Raw genomic sequence first — 11,659 nt, 5'->3', positions numbered from 1 at the left:
TGTATTGTGTTATGAAGACTGATGAGCATGGCGTACTATATGTCAAAAGCATGTATCTTTTCTTCTTCTTTTTTTATCTTCTACCCAACAGAAAAATGAAATAAATCCACTCCTCGTGAAATGGAACCATAACATTTGATGACCCTTGACGTGAAACCAAACACATCCTTATTTCATCATGAAGCTCAAACAAAGTCTCATGTGATAACCTGAGCTATTTCACCAACCAACCAACATATAAAACATACTGCTCCTACAAGCCAGTGTCATACGGACACACCACTATCGACGGCCTCGACGAATGCCCTCAGATTACGATCCGACGAGCCACCTTTCCCGAGAGCCTCAGCGACCACCCGCTTCCACTCCGACGCCGCGCGCCGCGCAGCCCCCGCTCCGGCCTCACCCTCCTGCATCACCTCCTCTACGCGCTGCCTTACCCCGGTCGCGCGCAAGCGCAACACGCCGTCGCTGCGCACCTCCGCGCGGGCTCCCACGCGCCACTCGCACTCGACGAGCCACGCGTTCATCCGCTGGTCCGACATATGGGGAACGCACACCATCGGCACGCCGCACGCCAGGCTCTCCATCACCGAGTTCCATCCACAATGCGTCACGAAGCAGCCCACCGCCGCGTGCGAGAGCACCCGCACCTGGTCGCACCACTCCACCACCATGCCGTTCCTGAGCCGCGCGTTCGTCTCGGGCTCCCGCGTCGCCTCGCCATCGGCGAACTCGGCCTTGACGTCCTTCCGGACGACGCAGAGGTAAGGCCTCCCGCTCTGCTCGAGGTCGAGGAGCAGCTCGTCGAGCTGCTCCCTGTCCATCCCCGCCCGGCTCCCGAACGCGACGTACACCACGGAATCGGCCGGCTTGGTATCGAGCCACTCCATGTACTTGGCGCCGTCCTGCTTGAAGAGGCCGGTCTCGTCGCCGGACGGGGGCACTGGGCCAATCGGCAGCGCGTTGTACGCTCCCATGGCGGCGAGCGCGCTCACCTCGAGTTCCTGGCACGTGTTGACGAGCACGTTTGCTCTGGGGGTTTCCCTGTCGAGCGTGTGGAACAGGTCGCGGATGGTAGTGTAGATGCTGTGGTAGAACTCGGAGGGGTCGGTGGACTCCGTGATGATGGACGGGAGGTCCTGCACGGCCAGCGGAGGGAGGCCCGGGAGCCGCACGATGAACGACGGGTCGTGGCGGTTGTCGGTCACGACGCCGGCGTGGCCGTAGAAGAAATGGTAGTAGACGGCCAACACGGCAGCCGGCTGGATCCAGTAGAGCGCGGACGGCACGCCTTTCTCGCGCGCGACGTCAGCGGCCCACGGGAGGAGCATCGTGTAGACGACGCGGGTCACGGGGCGGCCGCGCGCGGCGAGCGCGTCCACCAGCTCCCCGACGCTGCGCGCGCCCGCGGCGTGGAAGGACGCAATGTAGTCGGTGCACGCCGCGGGGTCGGTGGTCCTGTCGTACCCGTTGTCGAAGCCGTCCGAGAACGGGAGGAACTCGAGGCGGCCGTCGCCGCCGTCGGGCGCGTCCGCCTCCGCCGGGAACATGCGGCGGTGCGCGGTCACGGTGGTGGAGAACGTGACGAGCGCGCCAGGCGCAGCGGCGAGCAGGCGCCGGGCGAGGCGGAGCGCCGGCGCGATGTGTCCCTGGAGCGGGTACGTGAGCACGAGGAAGTGCGGCTGCGGAGGCATGCTTGTCCCCCTTTCCTGAGGCTGACTCGCGTGGCTTTCGCGTAGCTCGAGGGAGCGTCACTCGATCTGCAGCGACGGCAGGCAAGCTTTCCAATTTGAGTGGTATAGGCTATAGCGCGAGAGACCTTGGGTTTTATGGCTCTCACGCGGCCCGCGATGCCAAGTTGCCCACGCGAGGAAGCTGGTGCATCCATGACGCTGTCGGGAACTAACTGCGTGCAGCCGGCGCACCCATGTGGTCTGGGAGAGGAGCGCTGCATGTGTCAAGCGAACGCCATGCACATGCCAGTAATGCGCAGCGTTGTATTGATCGCTCTGTGATTTGCCATTGACCTAGCTGCCATCTATAGATCTGTGATCTGTGATATTGATCGCTCTGTGATCTCGATATAAACAGAAATCAACGGTCTTCTGGACAAAGCGATCAATGCACGTGCTCCCTCTTCTGGTTCTCTGTTTTTGTTTTGAGAACTCCCTCTTCTTGTTACGACGCCGATCAACTGGGACTCGGACGCTGTCGGCGGAGAGGAGGAGCACCTGGCGGTCGGCGGAGAGAAAGAGCACCAGCTAACTGCATATTGTTTGATTGACCACAAATAAGTTAGCTGCATAATAAGGGAACTAATTTTGACCCGTTGTTTGGTTGGCCGCATAGCATTAGACCCACATAGCACACGTTGTTTGGTTGCAACCTGCATTAGATGTTATCACCACTTCTCACTAGTCGTGACTTTACCACACATGATCTTAACAGTTTCACTCCTAGCTACGGAATAAATTACGGTTCGTCCTACATACTATCAAATGGAAATACACATTATTAAGAGCCAAATGGCTGAATGGGGAAAGCCCATCATCCCTCCTCTTCCTCTTCCTCTTACCTCTGGTTTTGCTGATGTTCCTCTAAGTCTTCCTCTTCTTCTACTGCTGCTTCCTCTTCTGTTGTTGCTCTTGCTCTTCTTCTTCTCCAGATCCTTGTCTAACATCTGTTATCCCACATTGATTGTGCCCATTTCAGCCTTTTGTTCTTCGAGGCTTCAATGTCAAATGCCGCAACACTATGGCCATCGAGGTCAAAATTGTCAGGTGTCACATCTTCCTCCTCATGTACCAGTTCATCACAATCCCATTGCAGGATCCAGTTATGCAGAATGCAACATGCAAGAACAAGGTTAACCTAGGTAGCGTAAGGGTGAAATGGCTTCTGATCCGGGATTTTGAACCTGTTCTTCAGAGCTCCAAATGCCCTCTCAACTGTTACTTTACGGTTGGAGTGTCTGAGATTGAACAACTCATGTGGAGTCCTAGGGTAGTCCCTACTAGAGAACTCGTTCAAATGATACCTGGTCTTCTTGAAGGGTGGAAGAATACCTGACCGACATGCATAGCAAACATCTCCTATGTAGAACTTGCAATTAGGACGATTCATGCTGTCACTGAGTATGTTAGCATCATGTATTGACCCTTCCAGCCAGCCAACACATAGGTGAACTTTAGATCGAGGTCAACATCAGCAAACACATTCTGACTTGTGTAGTGCTTCCTCCCCATGTATGATGCAGCTTGTGACCTCGGCACTCTGGTAGTGACATGAATACCATCTATTGCCCTAATGCAATCCTGAAATGGCAATACAAGATTGTGTTAGTGCTCACCTTGAACAATCCAAGCATGTCAAGCAATGAACTACATACTGCAGTGCTCACCTTGACATATGGATACCATCTTGGGCTAGTGCGAATCTTGATAGGAGTCCGGCCAGTTGGTGACTTGATGTCACGCCCAATATGCGATACTATCCTAAAAAGACTCGAAGGTCCCACCAAGGATAGAACCGCATATTGGGATGCTTTTGCAAGGTGGATATCATTACATCAACATTGCATAATAGATAGGGATACATACATAAGGCATACAATGCCACACGAATACAACAATACATCATCCATCAGATCAATATCCGACTACGGATGAATCACAAACAGAAGCTCAAACGACATCCACCCTGCTAGCCCAGGCTGCCGACCTGGAACATATCCCCTGATCAAAGAAGAAGCAGAAGAAGAACTCCAAAACAAGCAAACATCGCTCTCGCGTCATGATCATCGTAAAACCTGTACCTGCAACTGTTGTTGTAGTAATCTGTGAGCCACGAGGACTCAGCAATCCCATTACCATGGGTATCAAGACTAGCAAAGCTTAATGGGAAAGGAAGGGGTAAAGTGGTGAGGTTGTAGCAGCGGCTAAGCAAGTATGGTGGCTAACATACGCAAATAAGAGCGAGAAGAGAAGCAATGGAACGGTCGTGAAGCTAGCAATGATCAAGAGGTGATCCTGAACTCCTACTTATGTCAAACATAACCCGAAAACCGTGTTCACTTCCCGGACTCCGCCGGAAAGAGACCATCACGGCTACACACACGGTTGATGCGTTTTAATTCATATCTGGTGTCAAGTTATCTACAACCGGACATTAACAAATTACCATCTGCCACATAACCGCGGGCACGGCTTTCGAAAGTGCAGGGGTGTCCCAACTTAGCCCATGATAAGCTCTCGCGATCAACGAAGGATATACCTTCTCCCAGGAAGACCCGATCAGTCTCGGAATCCCGGTTTACAAGACATTTCGACAATGGTAAAACAAGACCAGCAAGACCGCCCGATGTGCCGACATCCCGATAGGAGCTACACATATGTCGTTCTCAGGGCAACACCGGATGAGCAATCCGTACAACTAAAATCAGACCTCAAGTTTCCCTAAGGGGGCGCTGCAAAGGGCTCTGGTTCGGACCAGCACTTAGAGAAGCACTGGCCGGGGGGGGGCTAAAATAAAGATGACCCTTGGGTTAATTACTCCCAAGGGAAAAGTAGGTGGTGGTGAGGCAAATGGTAAAACCAAGGTTGGGCCTTGCTGGAGGAGTTTTATTCAAAGCGAACTATCAAGGGGTCCCATAAATCACCCAACCGCGTAAGGAACGCAAAATCCGGGAACATAATACCGATATGACAAAAACTAGGGCGGCAAAAGTGGAACAAAACACCAGGCATAAGGCCGAGCCTTCCACCCTTTACCAAGTATATAGATGCATTAATTAAATAAGAGATATTGTGATATCCCAACATAATCCTGTCCACCATGGAGCAATCTTCAACTTCACCTGTAACTAACAACGCTATAAGAGGGGCTGAGCAAAGCGGTAACATAGCCAAAACAACGGTTTGCTAGGAGGGTGGAAAAGGTTAGAGGCTGACATGGCATATTGGGAGGCTTGAAGAACAAGTGATAGGTAGCGCGGCATAGCGATAGAATGAAGCAACTAGCATAGCAATGATAGTAGTGAGATCCAAGGTGACGGTCATCTTGCCTGAAATCCCGCTAGGAAGAAGAACGAGTCCATGAATAAGACGAACGGGAGTAGTCGAACGAATCCTCACAATCGCAATATTACCGAAACTAAGAAGCAACACCGGAAAGAAACAAACAACATGGTAAATGCACAAGCATAAACATGGCATGATGCCCAAACAAGTATGATGCATGTCCTAATTAATGAGGCATGGCATGGCAAAGTGCAACAAACAATACTACAAGTTAAGTGGAGCTCAATATGCAACGAGTTGCATATTGACAAAACACCACATCAAATATTTAGTTCTCTCTCATTTATGTACCCAACTATATTAAATGTTGTTAAACATGGCAAGGCGTGAAGCATATGAAAACTACCTATCTAGGCAAGTTTAAATGAGGCCGGAACAACAAATAACAATTTCGAAAAATCCCCATGTGCATATCTTAGATATGGTACTGTTCTGCCCTAAAACATATTTTATTGTTGTTAAACAGGAAACTAAAGTGCACCAAGTTAATCTATGCATTTTCCACCCCATTTACATATAAAGTTTATTTAAAATGGAGCTACGGTTATTTAGTTATGAAATAAATCATTTTAATGGCATTTGTGCAAATTTAAACAAACAGCAATTTAAACATTTTAAACATGGTTGAAAATGGCTGATTATGAAACTAGATGAAAAACTAAGCATTTTACATGTATAAATTATTTACATATGATGCATGGTTTGTGAGTTATTTAATGCATGATCTAGAGGGACTTTTCTGTAAAACAGTAAATCCCGGATAATTAGCTAAAATTGTTTCACGGAAAAAAACATGAATCGGGCCGAAACTGATTGGGCTAGCAGTGCACAGGAGGGGCTGGGGGCTGCTCACCCTTGGGCTTCGGCCCGGTTCGAAGCAAAGGCTGGAGGAGCCCGGTTGGGCTTGGTGGATCTGGGTGCTGGCAGGCTAGATCGAACTAGGCGAGCAGGTCAGCGATGCAGGGTCGGTCAACGCGAGAGAGGCGCTCGTCCACCTCGTACAGGGGCGAAGCAGAGGAGGCGAGCAGGGTACCGGCACTGGACTAGGAGGGAGGCGCCCATGGCGCGGCGGACTTGACGGGGCACTGGAGAGGAGGCGGGCTGCGGACGCGGTAGGAGGAGCTTGGGCGCAGCGGTGTTGGGTTGCTACAGAGGAAGGCGGCTGCTTGGTGGCCGATCTAGAGAAAGGAAGCAGAGGCGGACAACGGGGATGGCCGTCAGCGACGAACCCCAAGGGCGGCGGCGCTGCAATTTCTCCATGGCCTCAACATGGTTCCCTGTGAGAGAGAGGCAGAGGCATGAGAGAGAGGGGGGAAACATGACGGGAAGGAGAAGGCGCAAGAGACGGCAGGGTCAGGACGGTGCTCATCTGAGGCGGCGACGGCGAGGATGTTGCTGCTGTTGCTAGGACGGCAGGGGCACAAGGCCATGGGCGCTCGTGTTCGAGGCGAGGGCGCGAGGCAACTCATGGCCGACGGAGGGGTTGAGAAGACTCGGGCGTGAGGAGGCACAGATGGAGCGAGAGCTTGCTTGGGAACATGCTCGGGCAGAGGGGATCGGGTGCTGTTGGTTCAGACGCGGGTGGGCTCGGTGGATTTGGATCGGGGCAAGGTGGAGGCTGCCGGTTGGGGTGGTGCTGAAAACGAAGGAGAACTGGTGGCTGGATCAGGAGGGTTCCCGAGGATGGAGGGAGGCTGGCTCGGCTGCTCGGGGAGGATCCCGAGGAAGGTGGAGGCTGGGTGGCGGCGCGAGGAGGGAATAGGGTTAGGCTAGGGTTTGATCGGTTTATATATATGGCAGGTGGTTGGCTTAGGGGCTAATCGGTCCCTCCTATCGTAATCGGGCGGCCGAGAAAAATAAGCTAGGGAGTCCAAAAGAGAAAACGGAGATGTTTTAGGGATGTTGGGGGATGATCCGGACCCATCGGTCATGACAGAGCGGGTCGGGTTCGGGACAACTTTCGGGCGCGTGTGAGGGTTCTGAGCACTGTGCAAAGAGAGATAAGACCAATGTGTGCAAGTGTGTGGTTGGTCTTGGAACGGCCAACGAACGCAACGGAGAGAAGCGAGGAGCGGAAACTACGAGCGGATGCAAGTCTTATGAAAATGATGCCGATGCAATGCGAATGATGACATGAGATGAAATGCATGACATGAACAAAATGCAAAACAAAAGACAAAAACCCAACCACGGAGGAAATAACATACCGCATCTCCAGAAAAGGCAAGAGTTGGAGTTACGAACATGGAAAGTTGTATCCGAGGCGTTACAACACTCCACCACTATGAGAGGATCTCGTCCCGAGATCTAGGATGGCACCGGAGGGAAAAGGAAGAGGAAGATAAGAGGTAAACTAAGTTGCTTCTTCGACAAACGAGTGAAACCATGAACCTTGAGAGGTTGAGCAAAAAATTGAAAGAAAGAATACAATGGAGACGAAGAAGATTACAAACAGACTGTTGGACAAGAGGAACAAGGAATATGACGAGTACCAAGAGGTCTAGTGATAAGATAGATATTGAAACCCCTCCAGTTAAAACTAGATAGAGAAGGAATAAGATTGATATAATTTGGGCAGCACTCCGACTAATAGAAGAAGGAAAACTTGATAAGATGAAAAGAACTTGAAGAGATGACAGAGCACTCCGGTTAAATGGATAAGCACGAAAAAAATACGATCCTCACCATCCGAGATGATGAGTGAAGAGAGCAACATCACAATGCCTCCGAAAGAAAGAATGGACGATAGATCATTGGAATAATAAAATGTAGGAGAAAATGCCAACTTCTGCCACAAATGAGCTTGGAAAGCACCCTTACAAGAAGGTTACAACGGGGTTGTTGGAAAACCAACAACGAAAAGAATAAGCTTATAATGGGCTTATGGAAACATCTCAAGACTATGAGGTGACAACCAGCCACTAATGAAAACCATTGATTTGATTGAGAGTACCAAAGAGATGAAAACTTCTTCCACCAAGAGGATAAAGAGCAAGCTTGGGTCATACATAATCACCACAAATAGCAACAACCCTTAAGGAAAGCTTTAGGTGAAATCTAACCCAAGATAACTCCAACAAAAGATTGATTGGTTGAAAAGATCTCTTGAGCGAAGAGAAAATGATGGATTTAAATATCTCACTCTTAACAACTTGACCTTGAAACATGAAGGAAAATTGTCAAGAACGGCATAACACCACCTCAAAAGATAAGGTAGGAGAATTGCACTTTGGAATGCAAGATGAAGAATACTTGAACTCCTCAAAACAAAACATGTGTTGAGCACCATGTTTATTTTTGAGTATAGCTTGGCTGATCATAACTTCAAGAGAAATCTTGAAGAACAATTGAAGAATGAAAAGAATCCTTGACGAACCATCATGTAGAGCCTCCATGAAGAACTCCGGTAATAAAAGGATGATAAAAAGAAAGGGAAGTTGAAAACACAAGGTGAGCCTTGCGATGATATAGATGGAGCTACGAAATGAGTAAACTTTGAACTCCGGGCAAGAAAGATGAATAACTTGGAACCGAGAATTACTTCCTGATGAACAAAGTCCAGAAGAAGGAATTAATCACTTGGATGAAACAAGAATAAGAATTATGTCATGCCTATCCTTCACCAATTTAAATTGATGACAAGCAACGGATTTTCATACTACTTATTCGCGTTGAAAATGATTAAAGAGAGATATAGCACGAACTTGAGAAGGCATGTGACTGATGAAAATTCATTCTTACGTCAAACTTTGAAATGAATTTGAGAATAGCTCCGGGAGAATTAGAAGAGTCGGGTAAGATCCTGGAAAAAGACCTGTGGGTTAGGGCCCACTAAAAAGATACACCATTGAATGATTAAAAGAAAGATTGTGCCGGTTGAATTAAATGGCTCAAAAGAGATAACAACCTTGAGATAGCTTCAACGGATTGGGAATGGAAATGTGAATCTTCTGAGATATCTTGTACACTTTGGAACCAATGAAAATAGTGAGAGGTGAATGATTAAGAGGTGCATCGGCATGAGAAAGCATTAGAAACAAGGAAAAGAATATGATGAATATCAAACGCTTGAATTGGATCCACCGGAGAAGAAACAACAATGAAGGATGATGAACTTGGAACTGTTGAGCATCTTCATGGGAAATCACCGGATAAGAACATCGAAAGAAAATAATGAAGAGACTTCTCTCAAATAAAAGGATACATGATTAAGAAAACTGAGTCCTTGAAGAAAAAGGATGGGAGGCGGTAAAACAAAGGCAACTTGGGGCAGATGGAATGGATACCGTTGAGAAAACTTAGAATTGATCTTGCGAATGTTGAAATGATTGGATCCACTTGAAGAGAAGCACGCCGGTTGGAGAAGAATTAACATGACGACCTCGATGATCAAGAAGGATTAGTATTCACATAGCAATATGAGAATACCGTTTAGGAAAGGTATGCAATCAACACTTGACTTCGAAGCAACTCGAATACCAAAAATAAAATAAAACAAAGGATTTGGCTTGCAGAATAAGCCGGAACAAACATATGATAGAGATTTCATCCGAAGTTTTCATGGTGGGGCCCACACGGGCTCGATCGTACAGCACCATCATGTACAAGGCAGTGCACATGGCATACGAAGTGTCCCCAAACCAGCATAGAAAAGGTCTCTTTAAGACACAACGAGACCACTGTAAAGATGACCGTGGATAGGCGGACCACTAGACGTCGAACCCCAATCTCATATCATGCATCTGTCGGAAAGATATTCTAGGAGCTACTTGAATTCCCACCTATAAAACTCCCGAAACTTTCTGGTTATGCAATCAGGTGTTGGGGATACAGGGGAAGCAATATATCTCACCCAAACTAACAATCCCTACATCCAGTTGTATCCATCCGTCAACACATAACCAAGAAAACTCCGGAAATCGTGTACCTCAACCTTCGAAAAAAACATTCGTTATACGAGTTATGGCAATACTCCCGAACTCCCCAGTACTGGGTGGCGTCGAGGTTATCTCACCAACAACTGCATAAAAGATATTTTTGATGTCGGCAAAACTCAGGTATTCTAGAACCGCAACGATAAAATTGTGACGACAACACCTCGGAGCTCAACTCCCGGGACACTGCCACAACCCCTAAATGTCAGGAGGCACCAAGAACAATGTTCTCGTCACAAGAATATCGGAAAGATCCCAAGATACCCGCGTGATCCTAAAAATTTTGTTAGTGAAATTTGAGGAGAGAAAAGACAAAACATCTACGTTAGGAGGCCTCACCAGAGCGACGAAGGGGCTGAGGAGTAAAAAGAATCCTACTCTCCGATATATATAATCCTAAGACTCAAAATAGTTTTTTTTCTAGACTCAACAATGGCCAACAATCAAGGGGGCTCCTATGGTCGGTCGAGGCTCTGTTACCAACTTGTCATGCCCAATATGCGATACTATCCTAAAGAGACTCGAAGGTCCCACCAAGGATAGAACCACATATTGAGACGCTTTTGCAAGGTGGATATCATTACATCAACATTACATAATATATAGGGATACATACATAAGGCATACAATGCCACACGAATACAACAATACATCATCCATAAGATCAATATCCGACTACGGATGAATCACAAACAGAAGCTCAAACGACATCCACCCTGCTAGCCCAGGCTGCCGACCTGGAACCTATCCCCTGATCGAAGAAGACGCAGAAGAAGAACTCCAAAACAAGCAAACATCACTCTCGCGTCATGATCATCGCAAAACCTGTACCTGCAACTATTGTTTTAGTAATCTGTGAGCCACGAGGACTCAGCAATCCCATTACCATGGGTATCAAGACTAGCAAAGCTTAATGGGAAAGGAAGGGGTAAAGTAGTGAGGTTGCAGCAGCGGCTAAGCAAGTATGGTGGCTAGCATACGCAAATAAGAGCGAGAAGAGAAGCAGCAGAATGGTCGTGAAGCTAGCAATGATCAAGAGGTGATCTTGAACTCCTACTTACGTCAAACATAACCCAAAAACCGTGTTCACTTCCCGGACTCCGCCGAAAAGAGACCATCACAGCTACACACACGGTTGATGCGTTTTAATTTGTATCTGGTGTCAAGTTATCTACAACCGGACATTAAAAAATTCCCATCTGCCACATAACCGCGAGCATGGCTTTCGAAAGTTTACACCCTGCAGGGGTGTCCCAACTTAGCCCATGATAAGCTCTCGCGATCAACGAAGGATATTCCTTCTCCCAGGAAGACCCGATCAGTCTTGGAATCCCGGTTTACAAGACATTTCGATAATGGTAAAACAAGACCAGCAAGACCGCCCGATGCGCCGACATCCCGATAGGAGCTGCACATATCTCATTCTCAGGGCAACACCGGATGAGCAATCCATACAACTGATAGAGGCAAAGGTGTCCCGTCTTTCGATGAGATGGTGGATTTCGCTTTGGTGGAAGTCGACTTTGACGATCCGACTACGAACGTGCGAGGACGTCGCGCCTTAGCAATCGCTAAACCAACTCCGAGAGGTTATTGACCACGCCGGAGCATGATCAACCTGACCACGAGGGTCTGTTTCCTGCG

At 48.3% G+C, this 11,659-nt stretch overlaps 1 protein-coding gene across 1 annotated transcript; it reads right to left on the bottom strand.

The window, feature by feature from the left end:
- Positions 1-123: 123 nt before the first annotated feature.
- Positions 124-1,757, bottom strand: LOC119340332 (crocetin glucosyltransferase, chloroplastic-like). Its single transcript, XM_037612233.1, has one exon. It carries the CDS (start codon positions 1,695-1,697, stop codon positions 267-269), a length of 1,431 nt encoding a protein of 476 aa, XP_037468130.1. The 5' UTR covers positions 1,698-1,757; the 3' UTR covers positions 124-266.
- Positions 1,758-11,659: the final 9,902 nt, after the last annotated feature.

The sequence above is a fragment of the Triticum dicoccoides genome, chromosome 7B (genome assembly GCF_002162155.2).
Source record: "Triticum dicoccoides isolate Atlit2015 ecotype Zavitan chromosome 7B, WEW_v2.0, whole genome shotgun sequence".
Taxonomy (NCBI): domain Eukaryota; kingdom Viridiplantae; phylum Streptophyta; class Magnoliopsida; order Poales; family Poaceae; genus Triticum; species Triticum dicoccoides.
The sequence above is the reverse complement of the archived record's forward strand: the minus strand, read 5'-3'. Positions and strand labels throughout refer to the sequence as shown.

Excerpts from the sequence above, each read along its gene's own strand:
- LOC119340332 (XM_037612233.1), bottom strand. The coding sequence starts at position 1,697 with ATGCCTCCGCAGCCGCACTTCCTCGTGCTCACGTACCCGCTCCAGGGA.